Raw genomic sequence first — 25,877 nt, 5'->3', positions numbered from 1 at the left:
TCCATCTCTGCCTCGTCAGAAAAGTAGCTGGAAGCTTCTCCCACTGAGAACAGACTGAGCTCTGCCTCCCCAGGCACCCTGTGAAATTGAGCCCGAGTGTTCACGCTGTGGCAGGAGGCTCTGCTGGGAAGGAATCCCAGAGGAGGGGATGTCTGAGCTGGGTTACGAGCTTCAGAAGGACATTCTAGGCGGAGAGAACAGCATGTACTGAGGCCCAGAGACAAAGCCACCTGGTGGTGTTCCGGGAGCTGCGGTTGGCTTGAGGGGAGAAAGGGGTTTGGAGGTGTGCGGATGAGGCAAATTGGAGCCAGATCTTGTTGGGAGACTCACGGAACGACAGAGTGTTTTCTGACAGGATTTTATTCTGCTTTTTCCACTTAGGTCATTGATGAGCGTGACAGAAAGCTCTCGACTACAATTGGAAGGGAGGGTTTTCTGGGAGCCTCCGCCTACTCCTCCTCCACTTCCTTCTCCTTCTCCCGGCTGTTTTCAAGGTGTTTGTGGACAGTGTAGCCCAGAAAGGCACCAATCTTGCCCATGAGGGCACTGCCACCACTAGCCCCTGTAAAGCAAATATAGTCAGGTCACTTGGGGCCCAGGCACGAGGCCTGGGAATCCAAAGGTCTGGAAATCATTAGTTAAGCCCAACCTCTTTATTTCCAGTTAGAGAAACAGAGGCCCCGAGAGGGGACAGGAGTTCTGCAAAGTGAATCCTATTTCCCCCTTGACTTGCCGTCTCCAATCAGAGACGTGTTCCATAGAAGAAGAATACACAGGGGTGCCTGGGTGGCTCAGTCGGTTAAGCATCCACTCCTGGCTCAGGCCACGATCTCACGGTTCGTGAGTTCGAGCCCTCATTGGGCTCTCTGCTGTCAGTGCAGAGCCGGCTTCAGATCCTCTGCCTCCCTCTCTCTCCGCCCCTCCCCTGCTCATGCTGTATCCCAAAAATAAACAAAAACGTTTAAAAACTAAAAATTAAAAAAAAAGAAAGAAAAATACACAGATAACAGCTCATCTTTTCACGTCTGTGGTGAACACACAGTGTTATTAATAATGCTAATAACAGCCGCCTTTGTGGAGACCTCCCTGTGGGGGCTGGGGGTTCACAAGTAAGAGATTTCATCGTGGTCACAACCCTGTGATGTGCATGAGTGCGAGAGTCTTACAGCACCTGACTGTTCCTAGCCTTGCCCCCACCCTACCTCCCACTGTTGGGGTGTGGCTTCCCTTCTGCCCCCTCTGAGAAGGGCTCTATTCTTCTGGGCTGGTTCTCTGAGCTTTTGTCATTCAGAATTGAGAGCAGATGGAAGGTTCAGGAAGGCAGAGGGGAGTCTGTCAGGGGCAACTTTTCTCCAAGATTTTGAGCCCTCAGAGAGAGAGAGAGAGAGAGAGAGAGAGAGAGAGAGAGATGGAAGGAAGCAATGAAAAAGAAAGGAGTGGAGGAGAGAAAGAGAGAAGTAAATGCACATTTTTTTTAATTAAAAAATTTTTTTTGATGATCTCTATACCCAACGTGGGCCTCAAACTCACGACCCGAGACCAAGAGTCTCATGATCCCTTGACTGAGCCAGCCAGGCACCCCAATGCACATTCTTTTAGAAGGGTCATTCTGAACTCTAGCTTTTCCTTTCATGGTGTTCAGGAAATACAATTCAAGACCAGGGCCGGTATGAGATTGAATTGAGTGGGTCACTCCACCTTTCTTTCCTCTTTTCTTTTCTTTTCTTTTTTTTAATGTTTATTTTTAAAAGAGAGAGAGATTGAGCATGAGCAGGAGAGGAGCAGAGAGAGAGGGAGACACAGAATCCGAAGCAGGCTCCAGGCTCTGAGCTGTCAGGACAGAGCCCCACAGGGGCGGCTGGAACCAACTAATGGTCAGATGGTGACCTGAACCGAAGCCCCACACTTAACCGACTGAGCCACCCAGGTGCCCCTGAGATTTATTTTATTTTTAGGTAATCTCTACACCCAGTGTGGGGCTGGAACTCACAACCCCGGATCAAGAGATGCATATTCACCGACCGCGCCGGGCCAGGCGCCCCTCTCTGCCACCTCTCTTTGCCACTCTGGCTCTCTGAGTTTGAGCAGATTTGTAAAATGTTACATTGAGGATGGTCATCCCTGTTAACAGATGAGGAAACTGAGGCTTGTTGTGATCTGGCCAAAGCATCAGTGAGGCACCCCGCTTTGGTGGCTAAGAGCGAGGAGTCCGACTAGGTTCGAATCCTGGCTTTGGTGCCAACTGACGGGGAGCATTTGAGTAAATTACGTAACCCCTCGTTGCCTCGGTTTCCCCACTGCATGACGGAGATTGTAAGGACACCCGGCTCATGGAGTCACCTGGCCCTGGCATTCCCGCCCGCGGGCCCGGTCGCCCACTCACCGAGGCTCTGCAGCACGGCCACCAGCCCCCCGGCGGGCACACCGCCCCCGTTCGCCACCGCGGAGCAGCTCATCAACCAGGCGGCCACAGAGTTGGCGGCGATGCCCGCGCTCGTGAAGCCCAGAACGGGCAGCCCCGCGGCCAGGAGCCCTGGAGGAAGGGGAGGCGGTGAGGGAGCGCCCGCAGCAGGGGCCCCCACCTTCCGGAGCTTTCCGCCCTCTGGACCCACCTCCTCCGACAGCCATGTAGGTCAGGGCGCCCCAGACCCCGGAGCCGCCGTCCTCCGAGCGCTCTTCTTTTGCCTGTCTTCTTTTGCCTATCGGGAGGGGACAAAGTGGAATGCGGAGCAGGGTTCCCTGTACTGTGCCTGGTGCTCAGCACCACCCCCATCCTTCCATTTCGGGGAGCCTCGCCGAAGGGAAGAGACTTCATCCAAGGCGCCGTGCCTGGCACATAACTGGCACTGAGCACACTTGGGTGGAATGGAGGAATTGATACGTAAGGAGTCGAACCTGGGACTCTGGCTACAGTGACCTGGAGCTGTCCACTGTCATAGCCCTTCTCGTCCCGGAGCCAGGGTTCCTGAAAGTCTACGCCGGGCTTCCGAAACTCTCGGTGTGTTTATCTCCCAGCCCTCCCTGGCGCCAGGATGCTTACCTGCCTCCACCCCGCCGCAGGCGAAGAGTAGCAGGTGGCACAAGAAGAGCGATACCGCCTTCCGCCGCATGGTGGCGCCGCGCGCAGGCTTTGTCACTGGCCCAGAGAAGGGGATGGGGAGATGAGTCTCCAGAGTCCTTTTGGACCCGCGTGGTTGTTTTCCCTTTCTATTCGTGGAGGAGTCCATAAAAAGCAGCAACGTGCTCTGGACTGAGCCCAGGACCCCCCTGAGGAGCCGCGGGCTTTCGGTTTCCTCGTGGCAACAACAGCCACGCAGCAAATAGTTGCCGCCTAGACAAGCACTCAAGACTGTCGAGTTCAAACCTCATGCTCTTTCCATCGTAGCACAGAATAGGAAAAGGCGTATGCCCCCAAACTCACCTCCAGTGTGATCTTTGTCCGTTCAGTGCCTTTTCCTTGAATTAAAAACAACCTCCCATATAGTGAGGACTTCCCACTTTATGGCACGAGGTCAATTATCCCCGTAAGAATCCCTTGAAATACATGCCATTGTTCTCAACCATGTGTTATAGATAAGGAAGTTGAAACCGGGTGAAGTTAAGTAACATTCCTAAGTCTGACCAGCTAGGAAGTGGCAGTCAGGATTCAAACCCACACTTGACTAATGCCCAAACCCACACTTTTTAAAAATGTTTATTTTTGAGAAAAAGGGGAGGGAAGGGGCAGACAGAGGGAGACAGGATGGCAAGCAGGCTCTGCGTTGACAGCCGAGAGCCTAACGCAGGGCTCGAACTCACTAACCTGAGCCGAAGTCTGAGTTTAACTGACTGAGCCACCCAAGTGCCCCCCCAAACCCACGCTTTTAACAACCACTCCAGATACCTTCATCTGCCCTCAAAGATAAAATCACTGTCACATTAGATCCTGCGTTAAAGGGGTTTCAGACACAGTCCAGTCCTTTGGGCAGGCAAGGTAGCTTGATCTCCATTTTACAGATGACAAGTTAAAGCCCAAAGAAGTGAAGTGTCAGGGTTAAGGCCGTAGACTGCTGCCTTGGTGCCTATAACCTAAGTCTGGGGTTTGGCACCCCAACCCCCTAAAAGCCCCAACCCACCTCCTCAGACCAGTCTTAGCCCAGGGCACTACAAGGGACCCAGGGGTGAAGCCTCCCTGAAGAATGGGTATCGTGGCTCTCGGGGCATAAGGCTCACAGGCAGACAGCCTGGCAGAGGCTTGGCAGCTGACATCCATACTTCCTGGCTTTCGGGTTTACCTTGGAGGAGGGGAGAGGAGGAATCTTCCTTCCCGGAGCCTGATGGTAGATGGGAACAGCAGTGAGGTTACAGCTCTGGGGCTGAAGGCTGGCTTTTTATAATCACATTTGGACTGCCTCCTCTCCTCCCCAGGCAACCAACCAATCCTTGTCAGACTTTCCATTTCCTGCACTCATTCTGTAGTTTCTTTTCTCTTTTCCTCCAGCTCTGCTCAGTGACAGAATCTCTACCGTATCCATTAACAGAAACATGTAATTCAAGCCAGGGATTTTCTGAATAGCTGAGAGTATTCAAAGCAGATCATGCTAGAGCGGAATCCATGGTCCTGCTGGGCTTAGTGAAGCCGGAACACCAGCTCCTCTTGGGGCGCAGAAGCCTTTCACAATTCAATTCAATTCAATTCATAATTATGCCTACCATTTATTGGGAACTTTCTGCATGCCGGGGCCTGTGTAAAAGGCTCTATAAACGTGATCTTTTTCCTATGCCACAACAGTCCTGTGAAGTATCTATTGTTTACAATCCTCATTCTGCAGAGGAAGAGATTAAAGCTTGTGGAAATGAAATCACTCGATTCCGTGTATTCTTTGAACCTTTGGTTAGTAATGCCTGTAGAAGCACTATGGGTAAGAAATGCAACCTATGGTTGGAGTACATAACAATTCTAAAATTTTTTTTAACATTTTATTTATTTTTGAGAGACAGAGACAGAGCATGAGCTGGGAAGGGGAAAGAGAGAGAGGGGGAGTCACAGATTAAAAAGCAGGCTCCAGGTACTGAACCGTCAGCACAGAGCCGTCAGCACAGAGCCCGACGCAGGGCTCGAACCCAGGAACCATGAGATCATGACCTAAGCTGAAGTCAGCCACCCAACCGACTGAGCCACCCAGGCACTCCAAGTACATAACAGTTCTAGTAAGGATGAATCATTGCCTTCTCCAAAGTGGACCGGGTCGGGGTGCTGATATAACTGACCTGCCACCAGATGGCTAGCTGTTCTCCCTGACTTTTGTTGCTATACTGCTCCTTACCGTTGGCTATTTGTTGGTAGTTGCTAGATTAACTTCGCTGAGAGGGAGCCCGAGTTGGAGGGTCCAATCATAACCTCCATCTTTGCCACCATGGCCATTCTTTTATGAGTCTTTTGCAAAGCAATAGAGCTGCTAAATTTAGAGACTGGCTGACATCCACAATACGGGACATATGACCATCTGGCTGGACAGCCTCCTTTGCAGTAGATGGTCTCTGGTGAGCATCAATATGAGACACAAAGATCTGCATGCCTCGTGCCTGCTCGTATGAGTCCATCTGTATGCCCCTTACCCAGACCTGTTTTCCTTCGAAATTCTAATCTTGCTTTTTCCATGCCCTTGACCAACTAGCTAAGCCATTTGCCACTTGTTAGGAATTAGTGTCTGTCTGCACCTCAGTCCACCTCTTCCTCCATACAAAAGGGGGACTACAGAGTATGCTGCTCATAGTTTGGCCCCTGAGAGGATTTACCACCGTCCAAGGCTACCCCGAATGGGGCTGTAACAGAGTAGTCCATTCCCAGCTGGTGCTAAAATATCATACTGACCTCTCTGTGAAATGGGTTTGACTTCTTTCCTCTTTTTAAAAAAATTTTTTTAAATGTTTTATTTACTTTTAAGACAGAGAGAGACAGAACACGAGTGGGACTGGGGCAGAGAGAGACAGAACACGAGTGGGACTGGGGCAGAGAGAGAGGGAGACACAGAGTCTGAAGCAGGCTCCAGGCTCTGAGCTGTGAGCACAGAGCCCGACGCGGGGCTGGAACTCAGGAACTATGAGATCATGACCTGAGCTGAAGTTGGACGTTTAACCAATTGAGCCACTCAGGCGCCCCTTTCCTCTTTTTTTTTCTTATTAAAAAAAATTTTTTTAAGGTTTATTCATTTATCTAGAGAGAGAGAGAGAGAGTGCGTAAACGAGGGGAGGGGCAGAGAGAGAGAGAGGGAGAGAGAGAGAATCCCAAGCAGGCTCTGAGCTGCACAGAACCCTATGTGGGGCTCGAACTCACATATCGTGAGATCATGACCTGAGCTGAAACCAGGAGTCAGGCGCTCAACCAACTGAGCCACCCAGGCGCCCGACTTCTTTCCTCTTTTATAAATTGGTTGCAGGGAACCCTTCATGAGACCATAGGTATGGGTTAAAAGAGAGGTGTCAGATCAACAGAGTTAGATGCCATGGGAGTCTGAGCTGTTTATTCATTTGATTTACTTGTGTCTTCTGAACCCTATGAGCCCAGCCCTGAATTTACCACCTTCATCATATTGGATTGCTGCTCTGCCTGTCTGATAACATCTAGCTGAAGACATACAGCTACCCGGCATCCAGAGATCCCATTGGGGCCCAGTGACACATCAGGACCTTTTTGTTCGTTATGTTAACTAACTTGGATGTAAATTACCAAAAAAAAAAGTAAATAATAGAAAAAAGTGGGGGAGGGGCGCCTGGGTGGCTTAGTCGGTTAAGGGTCCAACTTCGGCTCAGGTCATGATCTCATGGTTCGGTTTGTGAATTCGAGCCCTGTGTCAGGCTCTGTTCTGACAGCTCAGAGCCTGGAACCTGCTTTGGATTCTGTGTCTCCCTCTCTCTCTGCCCCTCACCCATCATGGTCTGTCTCTTTCTCTCTCTCAAAAATAAATATTAAAAAAAGTGGGGGGAAAATGGACCTTTTTGTTCAAATGGACCATGGTGAGTAGTATGTCCTTACTCCAGAATCTCAGGAGTCCTCACTGCAGCTCTCCTTTTTGAACTCCCATAAACTCCCTATGGAAACGTTTTCTACCACAGGCGCCTCCAGCCACATTGTATCTGCAGGGTCATGTAATCCACTGGATTTAAGCTAAACTCCCATCTATCACCTGGCCTCTCTCCGTTCCTACTCTAGCCAGAAAGCTATGTTGGTGCTTTGTGTCTCCTAGTTTCTGTGTCAGCGCAGACTCCGTGTCTTTAACGATCTTTGAAAATTGTGAACATTCTTCTTTTCCTAACGCACAATCACCCCGGCAAGTGGAAGCAGATCCCTTTGAGGAAGGATTGGAGGAACATTTACTATATGTAACTATGGTATGACTCACTTCAGAGTTGTTCCTTAATGGGGCAAGGCCTCTCCTATAGTCAAGGGGTTCTGATTCTGTGAACTTAGATCTAGGATCTGGATGAGGGACTGTGATTTTCCATTGTGGAATTAATGTCAGGCTTCTGCTTATCAGGTCTTGATTGCTCTCGATTTTTTTTTACTATTCCCTTTTTTTTTTTTTTTTTTTTTTGAGAGAGAGAGAGAGAGAGCACAAGCAGGGGAGGGGGGTAGAGAGAGAAGGAGAGAGAAAATCTTAAGAAGTTTCATGCTTAGGAGGGAGCCAGATGCAGGGCTCAAGCCCATGACCCCGGGACCATGACCTGAACCGGTTAAGAGTCGCATGCTCAACCTGAATGAGCCATCCAGGCGCCCCAGCTCTTGATTTTTTTTTAAATTAATTTATTTATTTTGAGAGAGAGACAGAGTGCACACATCAGGGAAAGTCAGAGAGAGGGAGAGAGAGAATCCCAAGCAGGCTCTGCACTGTGAGTATAGAGCCCAACGTGGGACTTGATCTCACAAATCACGAGATCATGACCTGAGCTGAAATCAAGAGCTGGACATGTAACCAGGTGAGCCATCTAGGCTCCCCAGCTCTTGATTTTTTTTTTTAATGAAAAATTGACATCTCTCTGGCTCAGTCGGTAGAGCATGCAACTCTTGATCTTGGGGTTGTAAGTTCAAGCCCCATGTTGGATGTAGAGATTACTTAAAAATTAGATATAAATAGAAAGATAGATAGATACTGAGAATTACCCAGTCTGTAGAGATTACTTAAAAATAAAATCGAAGGAGGGGTGCCTGGGTGTCTCAGTCAGTTAAAGCGTGTGACTTTGGCTCGGGTCATGATCTCACGGTTTGTGAGTTCAAGCTCCATATCAGGCTCTGCACTGACCTTGCAGAGCCTGCGTGGGATTGTCTCTCTTTCCCTCTCTCTGTCCCTCCCCTGCTCTCTCTCTCTCCAATAAATAAACAAACAAACAAACAAATAAACTTAAAAAAATAAAATCGAAAGGGGGCACCTGGGTGGCTCAGTTGGTTGAGTGTCCAACTTCAGCTCAGGTCACGATCTCATGGCTTATGAGTTCGAGCCCCACATCGGGCTTGCTGCTGTCAGTGCAGAGTCTACTTTGGATCCTCTGTCCCTCTCTCTCTGCCCCTCCCCCGCTTGTGCTCTCTCAAAAATAAACATGTAAACAAAACAAATAAATAAACAAAACAAAATAGAAGGGCGCCTGGGTGGCTCAGTCAGTTGAGTATCTGACTCTTGATTTCAGCTCAGGTCATGATCCCAGGGTTGTGGGATCGAGCCCTGTGTCCAGCTCCATGCTGAGCATGGAGCCTGCTTGAGATTCTTTCCTCTCTGCCCCTCCCCTACTTTCTCTCTCTCTCTCTCAAAAAATAAAACAAAATCATATATATGTATGTGTATATACGTGTGTGTGTGTGTGTGTGTGTGTGTGTGTGTGTGTAGAGAGAGAGAGAGAGGGCTACCCAGTCAGCTGTCCATCCATCCATCCCTCCCCATAGTCAATTTGCCATAGGTCCCTGCGGATCAGGGCACCCTCATTGTCGCTTTGAGCTTGCTGCCCATGATAGAAATCATATTGACCTGGCCTTGGATGCTACATTTGGCATTCTGGAATCCCAACATGACTATTGATATTAGGGATCCCAGTTCCACGGCATCATCTCCTACGCTTCTTCTCAGCCTACTGAAGACAGACACCACTGAGCTAGAGATGCTGCTGTCCCCTTTCTCAGTGAACCCCTTATCGCCTTAGTAAAAAGAGTGTCCTCTTGGCCCTTCTAGAGAACATAGTCAGGTGCTGAGCTCTTAGATCTTTCATTCCCACCTCCTTGAAATTTCTTTCTTTCTTTTTTTTTTAAGTTTTATTTGTCTAAGTAATCTCTACATCCAATGTAGGGCTTGAACTCATGCTCAAGAGTAGCATGCTCTTCTGACTGAGCCAGCCAGGCACCCCTCTCCCTGAACTTTCTGACCTCTTCTTAAGCAATCTACTATGGAAGTCCTGGCATCTTGACCTCATTTGTTGTAAGCCATCATCCTGCTTTACAGAACAATCCTTGCAAAGTATTAAACCATATTTCAATTATTTCTTGCTGAATAACAACCCCCCCCCAAAAAAACCTTAAAGATGTAGAACAACAGCAATTTATCATTTCTCACAATTCTGCAATCTGGGTTTGGCTTAGTTGGGGGTCCATATGCTTCATGTGGTGTTTGCAGGTGTTTGTGGGAGAAGAAATATCCAAGGTGTCCTTTTCACTTACACAAATAGCACTTCAACTGGAATGGATGGAACAGCCAGGGACTGGCCAGTTATCTCTCTTAATATGGTGTCTCCACATGGCTGGCTTGTACTCCCTCACAGTATGAGGGTCTCGGTGTGGTTGGACTTCTTACATACGTGGTAGCTGGCTTCTAAGAGGGAGGAAATGGGAACTGTTGATCTTCTTAAACTTTAGGTCTGGAACGAGAACAGTGTCACTTCTACCATATTCTCATTCTCTCTCTCTCTCTCTCTCTCTCTCTCTCTCTCTTTGAAAAGCACTTGTTAGTATTTAATGAGCCTCCCTCTGTTGTGGCTTTAAGTTCCTAGGACACATGCTCCCTCCACACCTTTAATCTTCTCCTTGGCTCTTCTACTGAAGAATTTGGCCTTCACGAAGACAGGCTGTTTGGGGAGCTTGCCCTTTCCCAAAACTCTGTAGTAGCCTGATCGCACCACATCGATGCGAGGACTAGCTCCTGTCTTGTTTTTGGCAGACATGGGTATGTCTGCTCAAGGACCAAGGTCCACAGTTTATCAAGGTTGACAGTTGGGCAGAAGCTCTGGTTCCTCTCTAAGTGGTGATGCCTCCTACCAACTTTTCCAAAGTAGCCTGGGTGATATTTGTCAAGGTTGATCCTGTCATGATGCATGCCACCAGCATGACCCTGGCCTCCTGGGTGTTTCTGGTGCTTGCCGATGTGGCCATGGCCATGGCTCACGTGGCCCCGAAGTTTCCGGGTCTTCCTCAGTCTGGATGGCATATTGGCAGCCCAGATGAAAGAGCTGCCATATTTTGTTAGTTAAGGCAGTTTACAAGGCCAATCCAAGTTCAAGGAGAAGAGGAAAACAGACTCCGTCTCTTGATGTGAGGAGTGGCGTGTATATAGAGGAAGGGAAGGAATTGATGGTGACCATCTTTGGAAACTATCTACCAGAGACCAGGTCTAGCTATCCTTGCAAGATTATTGAAGGCTGAGGGGCACCTGGTTGGCTCAGTTGGTGGAACATGTAACTCTTCAACTCACCCTTACGGGTTTAAGCCCCACATTGGTTGTAGAGATTACTTCAAAATAAAATCTTTAAAAAATATATTGAAGCCTGAGTTACGGGACAGTGGTCCATGATGATGTGTTCCTTATTAGCCAGTCTTCTATTCTGCCATGCTGCCCCTCACTGCCATGTCCAAAACCCCCAAGATCTCTCCTACATATATTAGCTAGGTCTTTCGATTCCTCTGATGTGTAGCTTATTTTTCCCAGGTCTGGACTTAAGTTTTCCCACTCAGGATTTGCCAGGAACTGACCCTAGTTATTTGAGGAGGTAATGGGAGCAGGTTTTGAGGAGAATAAGTGTCATCTTATGAGGTAACTGCTTCATGTGAAATTATTGCATAGTCTCAAGGAAAGGGGAAAATGTTCTTCCTTGGCAAGAGGGCAGGGGTGGCTCTCCCACCCAGGAAAACTCAGGAGAATTTATGAGATAAAGGCTCTTAGATTTGTCTACCCTAATGTCCCTATCCCGGGTCTCAGGGTCCTACTCTTTCCTTGTCAGGACCTTGACTCTGACATAGGAGGTGGGCTAAAGTTGCACATTTAGACTTCTTTGCAACCATGCCACTTATCACCTGCCTGATCCTGGATGTAGTTTTCTACCTACTCTTTCCTGCACCACAAGAGAAAGCTTTCATAACTGTGATGCCCACTGAAAGCCAAGGTTAGTACCACTGCACGTGCTACCAGCAATGAGATCCCTACTGCCTTCACATAAGTGAGAAGAACCACCACAGACTCACACTCTGAAGGCCTTTCTTCTAGGACCTCTTCTGGTACTAAATGTCAGCCTATGTTCCCTAGAAAATGAATTGAAGCCTGAATTGAAGGTTGTATGCTAATGCTTTCTTGGGAGTTGCAATCCCCAAAGCCAGGGGAAAGGAGAAGTGAAACGGAGAAGGAAGGAAAGAAATACAAGCTGGCAGCTGGCCAGGGTCCCACAAAAATCAAAGCCAGTTGTTCAGTCACTTGGGATCTCTTCAAAGAGGTCACACAGAGCCACCATGTCTTAGAATAGTCCATAAGAAGGAAGGATAGGGAGGAATTCACCTCTCAGCAATTTTTCATTTTTCATTGTCTAGTCTCATGGTCATGAACAGGGTCCTAACAGTCTGAGCTTTGGAATCGTGTGAACTCATTCCACTGGGCTGTTTCTGGGCAAGCCAGAGCCTTTATGAGTCCAGATGGGTCAGACGTGAATGCCAAAGCTTCTCTGATTCCACTATAGCAGGCTTACTTGAGTTCATGCCAAAGGCTAGCATTTGCCTCCTGATGATGCTGAGGCATCCGGTAATGCCAAGGATATTGACCGCTGGGAGACATCTAAACCGAGTCTGGGACAGTTAGAATAAAGACTAGCATTTACTTAGAATGAGATGGGAAGGATTTGAACAGAGTGACATGTCTGGCAAATTTTAACAGGTTGACTCTGGCTGCCCAGGAGGGCACGGACAGAGTCAACTGCAAAAAGTCCAGGTATATTGACCAGGGTTGTATCAGAGAAGCAGAACCATTAGGAGCGATATAAAATTGAGGTTTTATTATAGGTATTTAACCTTACACAATTATGAGGGTTGGTTAAGCGGTTTCCACACAGTTGTTACTTGTGTATCCGGTGTTGAGCTAGAAATCAATAAGGCGGTTCTGAAAGATGGACACGAAGTCGTGGATGTCAAGGTCAAACTGGACCCCTGAAGATGAACTGGAACCCACAAGGACAAGCTAGGCCTCCTGTTGGTCTCTCCTCACCTTCAAGCCTCCATTTTGATGACCAGTGATAGAAGCTGATGCCCTTCATAGACACACACAGTTAACCCTGGAGCTGGAGAAGCGGAAGGCAGAGAACCAGGGGTTGCTAGAGGACATGTGGGCCTGGCTGCTGCCTGACACTGACCAGGGGAGCCAGCAGATCGGAGAAAATGTTCATGAGCTACAGCAGCATCTGACCCTGTACCAGCCTTCCAAGAGTAAGCTTGGCCGCAGCCTCACTTCTGCCTCCAAATCCTGCCTGAATCTCTCTCTCGGGGGCAAATTCTCACCCAAAACTACACAAGAAAGGGAATTCTGGGAAACACAGTTCCAGCTCAGCCAAGCTGACAAAAACAAATTCCACCACACCAGGCAAGCAATTAGGATGGCTTGAACCCTAGAGTATTGGGAACAGGGGTGTGAGAAATGCTTGAATTCTGGAAGTATCTTGGATATCCTCACTATTCTGAATCCATTTGCTTTCTGAGCTGGGGTGGTGAGTTCTGAGGGAAAATTAGCATGTGTTGAGTGAAAAGGAAATGTCCACCATTCACATCTACAGAGCCTGGGACAAAGGTGTAAATGCACCTGTTACATGTGTAAATATTTAAAAACTCCAAATGAAGACACAACCTATCATTTGAAATATATTCCATCTTTATATCTTAATAGACCTTCATAATGACAAAATAAGAAATATGTGTAGACCTATAATTTTTATATGAGTGAAAATCTATCAAAATAAACGCCTTTCATTATCATACCACCTATCTGGGTGTTCTCGTGATGGACTGGAAATATTTGGACAAGGAATAAAGAAAACATATACATAATTAATAAATTATTTTATATTTATTCCATATAAAAGAGAGAAAGGGCTGGCCTGTAGCTCACAGCTAGACCATGTTATTGAACATGAATGATCTCACAGAATACCAATCTCAGATGTTACTCTGAGACCATGATAAGATGAGACAAAACAAGGCTACTTTATATTTTATCTTAACACAGACGACAACAAAGTCACTGTGCCTCCCACAAAATATCAAACTACCCTTTTTCCCTTCGCTAAAATGAGGGACTGCTACATCTTTTTTTAAAAAGCTTTTTGGATGCTTATTTATTTATTTTGAGAGAGAGAGAAAACATGAGCAGGGAAGGGCAGAGAGAGGGAGAGAGAGAATCCTAAGCAGGCTCCGTGCTGTCAGCGCAGAGCCCGAGGCAGGGCTCCAACTCATGACAAATCATGAGATCATAACGTGAGTTGAAATCAAGAGTCGGGGATGCTTCACTTGATCTTAGACAAAAGGCCGAGAAGTGATAAGAGAGTCGGGGATGTTTAACCGACCGAGCCACCCAGGCGCCCCGAGTGCCTGCTACTTCTTAACGGTTAGCTTTACCCTTGTGCTAGTCTCCTATCCCTATGGATAAGATTTATGTATTGAGATTCCCAGTCATAGAATTGCCCTTGCTTTTTAACATCCAGAACGTGACCACCTTGCTAGACTTTCCCCCAAGTCATTCACCACCAGGCCTGATCCTATAAAAGGCTATTTGTAGGGGCGCCTGGGCGGCTCAGTCGGTTAAGCATCTGACTCTTGATTTCGGCTCAGGTCAGGATCTCCCCTGTATGTGAGATCAAGCCCCACATGGGGCTTTGCCCTGAGCGCGGAGCCTGCTTGGGATTCTCTTCCTCTCTCTCTGCCCCTCCCCTGCAATACCCTGTGAGATATCCCATGATTCCCAGTGGTGTCACTTCTCACTGCAATGAGTAATAAATCCAATTTGTTTATCTATAGGTGTGTTTCTACTGGTCTTTGGCTGAAGAGCATTAACATACTTAGAATATATTTTTCTTGATTTCTTTCATCAAAATTACTAATCTTTTTAAAAATTTTAAATATATATTTTTTAAACATTTATTTATTTTTGAGAGGCTGAGAGAGGCAGAGCACAAGCGGGGGAGGGGCAGAGAGAGAGGGAGACACAGAATCCAAAGCAGGCTCCAGGCTCTGAGCGGTCAGCACAGACAGAGCCCGACGCGGGGCTCGAACCCACGAACCGCGAGATCATGACCTGAGCTGAAGTCGACGTTTTAACCGACTGAGCCACCCAGGCGCCCCTAATCTTTCTTTCTTTCTTTCTTTTTTAAGTTTTTATTTAAATTCTAGTTAGTTAACGTACAGTGTAGGTGCACCTTTTGTGCTCATGCTCAGTTCCTGGAAATCCCCTTGTGGCTTCTGAGCCAGCGTTGCGGCCAGGCCTTTCCTGTTCTGTTGGCCCTTAGAGGTTGCTCTGAAGGTGTGGCTGCTAACCCTCCAGGTGGCTCGTAGGGTATGGCCGGGATCTGCTCTATCCCTCCTCGCTCATGCCTAACTAACTGCCTAACATTAGTTTCAGGTGTACAATATAGCAATTCAACACTTGCATACATATAATACCGGGTACTCATCACGAGTGTATTCCAATATTTCTTAATCATCAACATTTTCACATAATTTGTGTTCTTTTTGTTTAAAAAAACGTTTATTTGTTTATTGGGGGGGCAGAGAGGGAGGAGAGAATCCCGAGCAGGCTCCTCGTCGTCCCTGATCTCATGAATCGCTGAGATCATGACCTGAGCCGAAATCGAGTCGGATACTTAACCGACTGTCACCCAGGCACCCCTAATTTGTGTTCCCTTCACAGCATTGGCAAGCGATAGCCTATAGGCCAAATCAGCCCTGCTGCTTGTTTTTGTAAACAAAGTTTTATTGGAACACAGACACATTCATTCATTTGTATATTGTCAATGGCTGCTTTCATGCTACCATGGCAGAGTAGTGACAGAGACCATAATGGCCCACAGTGTCTAAAATATTTACAGTCTATCCCTCTACAGGTAAGTTTGCCAACCTCTGGTCTAAAAAAATCAAAATTAAAATGTAATTATTTTCCCAGTCACTGGAGCCTGGGGCTCTTGATCTTAGGGTTGTGAGTTTGAGCCCCACTTTGGATGTAGAGATCACTTAAAAAGATAACCTTTAAAATAAATAAATTAATTAATTTCCAAATATAATTATTTTCAAGACACAAAATTTGAATATATTTTTGTCAAAAAAATAAGTAAAAATAAATACAAAAATTAAAAATAAAATCTCATATATATTTCAAAATTCAAAAATTACTCCAAAATGTTTACTTATTTTAAAAAATTTACTTATTTATTTTGAGAGAGAGAGAGAAAGCAAGCACAAGTGGGGGAGGGGCAGAGAAGAGGAGAGACAGAATCCCAAGCAGGCTCCAAGCCATCAGCACACATCCCAGTGTGGGGCTTGAACCCATGAGCCATGAGATCACGACCTGAGCCGAAATCAAGAGTCGATCGCTTAATTGGCTGCGTCACCCAGGCGGCCACTCCAAAATATTTCAATCATCCATTAAAAATAAAAAAGCCGGGGGGGGGGGGGCGCCTGGGTGGCTCAGTCGGTTAAGTGTCTGACTTCGGTTCAGGTCATGTTCTCACAGTTTGTGAGTTCAAGCCCCACGTCGGACTCTGTGCTGACAGCTCAGCGCCTGGAGCCTGCTTTGGATTCTGTCTCCTTCTGTCCCTGACCCTCCCCACTGTGCTCTCTCTGTCTCTCAAAAATAAATAAATGAAAAAATAAATAAAAAACCAAAACAAAACAAAAAGCCGGATGCCTGGCTGGCGCAGTCAGTTGAGCGTCTGACTAGGTCATGATCCCAGGGTCATGGGATTGAGCCCCCTGTCAGACTCAGTGCTGAGCGTGAGCCTGCTTAAGATTCTCTCCCTCTCTCTCTCCCCACCCCCCCTGCTCTCCTTGCTCACGCTCTAAAATAAAAAGAATAAAAATTTAAAAAGCAAGCTATACACATTAGTATAACACTTAAAATGAAAACTTAAAGCTGATATATTGTTTTTGAAATTTTTATCGAATCTTACTAATTTTTTAAATTAGTGTTCAATATCCATCTAAACGCCACTAGAAAAAAATTGGTACTGTGCTTCACACATGCTACATCTAGATCTCCGCATACCCAGGTGAGTAATAAGATTTGTTCAGTTGGAAAACATCCCTCAGCTGCCATGTGTAACTGTTGTGACTGCCAAGGTAATTTACGAGCATCTCCAGTTTTGAATTGAAACTGGAAGAGAAACAAGAAAATGGACACTAGGCACTCCTGGAAAATGATATTTTGTTGTGCCATAATTTATTACATTCATGCTATCAGAGAGAAAACTTTTGGCACAGCAATTAATTTGTCGCTCTCTTACCTAAGCTCTATCCTTCGGTCTCCTGCAGACGCTGAAGCCGCGTTTGTCTCTGATGTTGCCAGTGACACAACCTGTAAACCTTTACAGCAATCGACGCAACTCGCTTGTGTTTTGGAAACACGGGACACAAGATTTTAGAAGCATTCTCTGGGGCCCGACTTGTGTTAATACTAGATGTTTATGATTTGGGTTGTGCTGTGCCAGTACTGAGATTCAGATCCTGAGCAGCAGAAGCACTCGTATGTTCTTTATCTGACGTGTGTTTGTGATATGCAGCGTTCTCTAAAACACAGGGCTTAGATCTAAGAATGGTAGGAGTAGTAAGGTCTCAGGTGTTGAAGGATATTTCACAAATTCTATTTGTGTCTCTTTGGTTTCTGAATTTAGATCACAGGAGTTCAGCTAGCGAGGGATATGTGGTATTTCCATAATAGAACCGATCAATAGCATTTACTGACAGATCCGATGTGAGGTAAGAAAGGGAGGAGTCAAGAATGACACCAAGATCTTTGACCCAAACAACTGGAAAAATGGAACTGTCGTTAACCGAAAGCCAAAGTCCTGCAGAAGGATCTGGACGTTTTTTTGGGAGATCCCAAGTCTGAGATGCTTATTAGACATCCAAATAGAGATGTCAAGTTCAGGGGAGAAGCCAGACTAGAGACAAACTTCAAAGTCATCAGTGGTAGAAGAGCCAAGAGCTACCTGAGATCTCATAGGATAAGGGGAGAGAAAGAAGTCGTCCAAGGGCTTTTTACATTCCCCACCAGTTGCACCCCACACGAACTAGCCTCACCATGCAGACACCACAGCAACTCACTAGAAGAAATCCGGGTGCTTGGATGTCAACATGGAGCATAGCCACCGGCTGGCCTGGACCATTCGTCCTTTGACCATTATTGTCAGTTTCAGCTGCCGCAACAGAATACCCTAGACTAGGTGGCTTATAATCAACACAGATGTATTTCTCACAGTTCTGGAAACCAGGAAGTCCAAGATCAAGGTACCAGCAGCGTTGGTGTCTAGTTAGAAGCAGCTTCCTGGTTCCTGTCTTCCCACTGTGTCCTCACTTGGTGGAGGGGGAAGGGAGCTCTCTAGGGCCCCTTTTATAAGGGCTCTAAGCCTTCGTGGGGCTGAGCCCTCATGAGCGAATCACGTCTCAAAGCCTCCACTTCCAAATACTGTCACGCTGGGGATTAGGTTTCAACATGTGAATTTGGGGAGGACATAAACATTGTCCATCGCAATTATATTAGAGAAAAACAAACTTCTACCTTGTTCAAGCCACTGAATAATTTGTTCATTCTTATTGTTGCAGAAGCCTAGTCTTACCCTAAGTGGCAAACCTCACAAGGTCGTCACTGTACCCAACATAGCCCAGGAGCTATAGACAGGAATGGTTGATGGGTGTGGCTCTTCATGCTGGAGGGAGGCGCAGGGAGCAGTGGGACATTTTCCCCAGTCACCTTGAGCAGAGCGGGTATGGCACATATCGCTGGCAGACATGAAGAGGCCTTGTGGTCTAGATGAGGAGGACATGGCAGCGAGCCACATGGACAAATGACTTGACACCAGATGGGAAAGAGGATGTCAGTATGGACAGATGACAAGGACTAGATGATCCTTCCACCTGTGTTTGTGGCTTAAAAACCTCCCAAGGGGCTCCTGGGTGGTTCAGTCGGTTAAGCGTCTGACTCTTGGTTCCAGCTCAGGCCCTGATCTCATAGTTTTGTGAGTTCAAACCCCACATCGGGCTCTGTGCTGATAGTGTGGAGCCCACTTAGGATTCTCTCTTTCTCCCCCTCTCTCTGCTCCTCCCCTACTTGCACTGTCTCTCTCAAAAATAAACTTAAAAAAACAAAAACACACAAAAAAAACCTCCTAGAATTTAGACGCAGCCCCTGGGGAATGTGTGGGGCAGACTCTAAGTCATTTGTGCTGCTACTGTTCACGGTCAACTTTCAGCTTGTATGCTGGATCCCATCCCCACTCACCTACTCAAAGGCTTTGTTCCTGCAAGTCCCTCCTGCATCATCAATCTTCCCCTTTACTGTGATAGCCCCCAGTGAGGAAAAAAAAAAGGTAAATCTTCTCTTGACCCCCACAACCTTTTTACTTATCCTTTTGTTGTTGTGTTCCAAATCCTCTAAATGCTTCCCTATACTGACTGACTCCCACTTCCTCACCTCCCATTCTTTTTTCCTTTTTTTTTTTTTATAGTTTGTGCTTTTCGTTTTTAAGTTTATTTTTTATTTTGAGAGAGAGAGAGCACACAAGCAGGGGGAGGAGAGAGAGAGAGAGAGAGAGAGAGAGAGAGAGAGAGAGAGAGAGAATCCCAAGCAGGCTCTCAGCTGTCAGTGTAGAGCCTGACTCGGGGTTCGATCCCACAAACTGTGAGATCATGACCTGAGCTGAAATCAAGAGTTGGACGCTTAACTGACTGAGCCACCCAGGGGCCCCTCTATCTCCTTTTTTCTCCTGCCCCCTCTGTCTTTAACCTACCTCAGTCAGGCTTTTCCTCATGCCAACCCAGTGCAACCACTCTTGTCTGGGTTACCAAACATCCATCCCACCAAAGCTCTTAGCAGGTTTTACCACAAATGATCACTTCTTCTTCTTCTTCTTTTCTTGAAATTTACTTATTTTACTCAAGCAATCTCTACACCCACCGTGGGGCTCGAACTCACGACCCCGAGATGAAGAGTCGCTCTCTCTTCCGACTGAGCCAGCCAGGTGCCCCAGTGATCATGTCTTTCTTGAAGCCCTTTCTTCACTTCTGGTTTTCTTTCTAACCTCATTGCATCTTCTGAGTCTCATTTGCTGGATTACCACTCCCTCCCTCCTCCATCCCATCCTTCACTTAGGTGCTTGCTCATGTGCTACCTTCTTGGAGAAGTCATCCCTGACCATTCCACCTAAAACAGAGCTTCTCCCATCATTCTCTCTCCCTTTTCCCTGCTTTATTTTTTTTTTATCTGAGCCCTTAGCATCACCTGCAATTATATTATCCATTTGTGTACTCGTAGATCACCTGTCTCCCTCACCCCTAGAATGGAAGCTTTGTGACAGCAAGGACTTAGTCATATCTGTTGCTGTACTTTTTTAAAGTAATCCCCACTCCCAATGTGGGACTCGAACTCATGACTCCAAGATCAAGAGTCACATGCTCTACTGAATTAGCCAGCCAGGTGCCCCTTGTTGCTGTACTTTTAAGGCCTAGCACTGTGCCTGATACTTACTAGATTGTCAATGCAATCTACTGAAGAAATAACGGAAATTAAATCCAGTTATATGTCAATTATATCTCAATAAATCCGGAAAAATAATGTTTAAGGGAGAAAAGTAAATTACATTTGTGTTTTTTTTTTTAAGTTTTATTTTTGAATTTGTGGACCAAGAATTCACACCTGCAATAGAAACCAGTTCTAATTTTTGTCAACTCCCCCTTCTCCACCCCAGATCTAAACCATCATCCTTCACATGAAGATTTTCTGGAGATTGTGAATAGGAGGTAGGCGGTGACACCCTAGGAGAGCTGACCCAGTTAACGCTAAGTGTCCCCTCTCTGGACTGGCATGGTACCCTAAACACAGCACAATTTATTTATCTGTTATCCTGCCAATAGTTATTTCCTTTTCCTCCCCACCTTTTTAAAAAATGTTTATTTATTTTTGAGAGAGCGCTCACAAGTTGGGGAGGGGCAGAAAGAGAGGGAGAGAGGGAATCTCAAGCAGTCTCCATGCTATCAGTGCAGAGTGGGATGCAGGGCTCGAACTCAAGAACTGTAAGATCATGACCTGAGCTGAAATCAAGAGTTGGATGTTCAACCAACTGAGCCATCCAGGCACCCCATCCCCTTTCTTTTTGATACTAGGAACAATACTGCTAGAAAATTCTCTTTTCCTATTGCTCACTTAGGGTACACCCTGCTGCTGACACATGGAGAAAGACTCAATAAGGGAAGAGGACAAGTTTTGACAGGGTAGACATCAGCAAACACAGGTGTGTCCAAGTCAGTTCAGGAAACATCCATCACTGTCCTCACTTCAGCCTCCCAGCAGCTGATGACACTATTGACTAATGTGTCTCGCTCTTCTCTTGGCTTCTGTAAAACCACTCTCTCCTCTCTGCACTCTCTTGCTCCTGACTCCTCTGCAGGCATCTCCTTCTGACCAGACCTCTGTTGGATGGACTTCCCCTTGACTTAGGAGGGAGACACTGCTCTCCTCTCTCTATGGGCTTCCAAGGTAATATCACCCAGTCTTAGGGTATTAAATACTACATATATACTGATAATGTCCCCCAAACTCTATCTTTGTCCCAGACCTCTACTAGAAGAGATATACAGACTAGAGCCCACTGCCTGCATAATATCTCCTCCTGGATGTCCCACAGGCATCTAGAACTTAATACAGACATACCTTGGAGACATTGCCAGTTTGATTCCAGACCTCCACAGTAAAGTGAATATCACAATAAAGTGAGTCAAATGAATTTTTTGGTTTCCTAGTTCATGTAAAAGTTATATTTGCACTATGCTGTAGTCTATTAAGTGTGCAATAGCATTGTTTCTAAAAATACAATGTACATATCTTAATACAAATATTTTATTGAGGGGCGCCTGGGTGGCTTAGTCAGATAAGTGTCAGACTTCGACTCCGGTCACGATCTTGCTGTTCATGAGTTTGAGCCCCGCAATGGGCTCTGTGCTGACAGCTCGGAGCCTGGAGCCTGCTTCAGATTCTGTGTCTCCCTCTTTCTCTCTGCCGCTCCCCTGCTCGCACTCTGTCTCTCTCTCATAAATAAATAAACATTAAAAAATATTTTATTGATAAAAAATGCTAACCATTGTCTGAGGTTGCAGTGAGTTGTAATCTTTTTGCTGGTGGAAGGTCTTGACTTTTGTTTTAGTTTCTTACAATTTATTAAAATTTTCCTGTTTCAATAGTTACTTACCCCTTCTCACTTCTTTTTTTAACTGAAGTATAGGTGACAATGTTATATTAGTTTCAGGTGTACAACATGATTTGACAATTCTATACATTATGCTCTGCTCGCTACAATAAATGTAGTTACCATCTGTCAACATATAATGTTATTACAATATTATTGACTATACTCCCTATGCTGTATCTTTCACCCCTTGACTTATTTATAACTGGAAGTTTGTACCTCTTCATTCCCTTCACCTATTTTGCCCATTCCCTCAAACCCCTCCCCTCTGGCAACCACAAATTTGTTCTCTGCGTTTATGATTTTGTTGTTGCTTTTTTGTTTGTTCAGTTGTTTTGTTTTCTTTTTAGATTCCACATATAGGTGAAATCACATGACATTTGTCGTTCTCTTAACTTGTTTTTCTTAGCTCAATACCCCCTGGTCCATCCATATAGTCGCAAATGGTCTCACCTTGATGCTAACAGTTACTGACTGGTCAGGATGGTGGGTACTGAAGGTCAGGGTGGCTGTGGCGATTTCTAAGACAATGAAATCTGCTGCATTGATTGCCTCTTCCTTTCACAAATGATTTCTCTGGAACCTGCAGTGATATTTGATAGCATGTTACCCCCAGTAGAACTTCTTTCAAATTGGAGTCGATCCTCTCAAACCTTGCTGTTGCTTTATCAGCTCAGTTTATATAATGTTCTAAAGCCTTTGTGTCATTTCGACAGTCTTCACGTGGGGAGGAGATTCCATCTCAAGAAACCACTCTCCTTGTTCCTCCATAAGAAGCAACTCTTCATCTGTTCAGGTTGTATCAATGGGATCACAGCCATTCGGTCCCATCTTCAGGCTCCACTTCTCATTCTGGTTCTCTTGCTGTTTCCACCCCATCTGCAGGTACTTCTTCCATTGAAGTCTTGAACCCCTCACAGTCATCCGTGAGGGTGGGAACCAACGTTTTCTAAACTATCAACGTTGGTATTTTGACTTCTTCCCGTGAATCATTAATGTTCTTTCTTAATGGCATGTAGAACGGTGAATGAATACTTTCCCGAAGATTTTCATTGTACTTTTCCCAGATCCACCAGAGGAATCACTCTCTAGGGGCGCTATAGCCTTAAGAAATGTATTTCTTGAAGCGCCTGGGTGACACAGTCAGTTGAGCCTCCAACTTCAGCTCATGTCATGATCTCATGGTCTGTATGTTCAAGCCCAGCATTGGGCTCTCTGCTGTCAGTACAGAGCCTCCTTTAGATGCTCTATCCTCCCTCTCTCCCCCCGTTCTGCACTCATGCTCTCTTTCAAAATAAATAAACTTAAAAAAGTTGTTATTTATTTGTCTATTTATTTATTTTTGAGAGAGAGAGAGGTCGAGACAGAGAGGCTGAGAGAGAGGGAGAGAGAGGATCCCAAGCAAGGATCTACAGCACAGAGCCCAAAGCAGGGCTCAAACCCACCAACTGTGAGATCGTGACATGAGCCAAAACCAAGGGTCAGAGGCTAAACCGACTGAGCCACCCAAGTTCCCCAAGAAATGTACGTCTTTTTAATTTTTATTTATTTGTTTGTTTATTTTTATTTATTTTTACTTATTTATTTATGTATTTATAAATTAAATAAATAAAATTTATTTATTCATTTAATTTTAATTTAATAAAAAAAATGTTTTTAAGTTTATTTATTTTTGAGAGAGAAACAGAGCACGAGTGGGGGAGGGGCGAAGAGAGAGAGGAAGACAGAATCCGAAGCAGGCTCCAGGCTCTGAGCTGTCAGCAGAGACCCCGACACAGGACTCAAACTCACAAACTGTGAGATCATCACCTGAGCTGAAGTCGGACGCCTAACCAACTGAGCCACCCAGGCGCCCCTCGAGAAATGTATTTCTTAAAAAATAACACTTCAGAGTTGAAATTACTCCTTGATCCATGGGCTTCAGCACGGATGATGTATTAGCAAAACAATGTGAATCTCATTGTATATCTGCATCAGAGCTCTTGGGTGACCAGGTACGTTGTCAATGAGCAGTAATATTTTGAAAGGAATCTTTTTTCTGAGTAGTAGGTCTCAACAGTGGGCTTAACATATTCAGTAAACAGGGGTGGCTGGGTGGCTCAGTCAGTTGAGTGTCCAAATTTGGCTTAGGTCCTGATCTCCTAGTCTGTGGGTTCTTATGGGCTCGAGCCCTACATCAGGCTCGCTGCTGTCAGCACAGAGCCCACTTCGGATCCCCTGTCTCCCTCTCTTTCTGCCCCTCCCCCACTTGTGGTCACTCGCTCGCTCTCTCCCTCTCTAAAAAAAAACATTAAAAAATAAACATAAAAATTATATTCAGTAAACCACATTGTAAACTTATGTGCTTTCATCCAGGCTTTGTTTTTCCATTTATAGAGCACAGGCAGAGTAGATTTGGCATAGTTTTTAAGGATTTTTGGAACAAAAATGAGCATTGGCTTCAACTTCAAGTCACCAGCTGCATTAGCCCCTAACAAGAGAATCAGCCTGTCCTTTGAAGCTTCAAAGCTGATCATTGACTTTTCCTCTCTAGCTATGAAAGTCCTAGAGGCCATCTTCTTCCAATAGGAGGCTGTTTCATCTACGTTGAAAATCTGTTGTTTAGCGGAGCCACCTTCACCAGTTACCATAGCTAGATCTTCTGGAAGGCTTGCTGCAGCTTCTACATCAGCACTTGCTGCCTCATCTTGCACTTCAATGCTATGGAGATGGCGTCATTCCCTAAACCTCATAAACCAACCTTTACCAGCTTCAGACTTTCCTTCTGCAGCTTCCTCCCCTCTCTCAGCCTTCATAGAAATGAAGAGAGCCAGGGCCTTGCTCTGGATTAGGCTCTGCCTTAAGGGAATGTCGCGGTGGGTTTGATCTCCTCTCCAGACCACTCAAACTTTCTCCATATCCGCAATAAGGCTATTTTGCCCTCTTATTATTCATGTGCTCACTGGAGTAGCACTTTTCAATTTCCTTCAACAACTTTTCCTTTGCATTCACGACTTGGCTAACTGGCACAACAGGCCTAGCTTTCGGCCCATCTCAGCTGTTGGCAAGCCTTCCTCACTGAGCTCAATCATTTCTAGCTTTTGATTTAAAGCGAGAGACATTTGGCTCTTCCTTTCACTTGGACACTTAGAGGCCATTGTAGGGTTATAAATTGGCTTAGTTCCAATATTGTTTCCTGTGTCTCAGGGAATAGCAGAGCCTGAGGAGAAAGAGAGGAAGCAGCTGGTTCATAGAGCAGTCAGAACACACACATTTTTCAATCAAGTTTGCTGTCTTATATGAGCGTGGTTCGTGACACCTCAAAACAATTACAATAACGACATCAAAGATCATCGATCACACATCACCATAACAAATATAATAATAGTGAAAAGATTCGAGCTATTGCAAGAATTACCAAAATGGGACACAGAGACCAGAAGTAAACAAATGTTGGAAAAATGGTGAGGACAGGCTTGCTTGACGCGGTGCTGCCCCAACCTTTCAACCTGTAAAAATGCAATCTCTGCAAAGTGCAATAGAGCCAAGTTCAATAAAATGATGCGTGCCTGTATGTCAAAAATAAAACTCTTGGTTTTCTGAAATCTGTCTTTCTAATCTTCCTTTTTGCTGGAAATGATACCACTATCCACATAGCTGGGTACATTTCTTCCTTTCCCTTTCCACCTTCTAAATCCAATCCATCCCTAAATCCTGTTGACTCTCTCTCTAAAACATGTCCTGAATCTGTCCACTTCTCTCACTGCAACATTTTGATTTATTTTTTAAAGCTTATTTATTTGGAGAGAGAGAGAGAGTATGTGTGTGAGCAGGGGAGGGGGCCGGGGAGGGGCAGGGAGAGGGAGAGAATCACAGATTCCACGCTGTCAGTGCAGAGCCCAATGTGGGGACTTGAACCCACAAACCGTGAGACCATGACCTGAGCCAAAACCAGACGCTTAACCAACTGAGCCACCCAGGCACCCCTCCCTCACTGTAACATTTTAATGGTCGGTCACCTCTTACCTGGAGGACTGAAATAGCCTTCTCACGGCTCTATGCATTTGTGCTGCCCCCCTACGGTCTATTGTCCTCATAGCACCCAGAAAAATCTTAAAAATACAAACCTGACACTTGTCTGCTTAAAAACTGCCAATGGCCTCTTCCCCATTATACTACATACATTGTCC

General features: G+C 45.8%; 1 protein-coding gene and 1 pseudogene across 2 annotated transcripts; both read right to left on the bottom strand.

Annotated features, from left to right (window-relative positions):
• Positions 1-342: 342 nt before the first annotated feature.
• On the bottom strand, positions 343-4,398 carry IFI6 (interferon alpha inducible protein 6). 2 transcript variants are annotated; one of them, XM_019432537.2, is made up of 5 exons: positions 4,275-4,398; positions 3,041-3,136; positions 2,613-2,699; positions 2,384-2,533; positions 343-562 (listed from the first exon to the last, which is right to left on the bottom strand). In XM_019432537.2, the coding sequence occupies exons 2-5, from the start codon at positions 3,108-3,110 to the stop codon at positions 450-452; spliced, it is 420 nt and encodes a 139-aa protein (XP_019288082.1). In that variant the 5' UTR covers positions 3,111-3,136; positions 4,275-4,398; the 3' UTR covers positions 343-449. The 2 variants fall into 2 exon arrangements, with proteins under 2 accessions (XP_019288082.1, XP_019288081.1); XM_019432536.2 differs by lacking the exon at positions 4,275-4,398 and adding an exon at positions 3,912-3,935.
• A 5,598-nt stretch (positions 4,399-9,996) lies between these two features.
• Positions 9,997-10,449, bottom strand: LOC109256740 (60S ribosomal protein L27a-like; annotated as a pseudogene).
• Positions 10,450-25,877: the final 15,428 nt, after the last annotated feature.

The sequence above is a fragment of the Panthera pardus genome, unplaced genomic scaffold, assembly GCF_024362965.1.
Source record: "Panthera pardus isolate Hobbes unplaced genomic scaffold, ASM2436296v1 HiC_scaffold_11, whole genome shotgun sequence".
Lineage (NCBI taxonomy): Eukaryota > Metazoa > Chordata > Mammalia > Carnivora > Felidae > Panthera > Panthera pardus.
The sequence above is the reverse complement of the archived record's forward strand: the minus strand, read 5'-3'. Positions and strand labels throughout refer to the sequence as shown.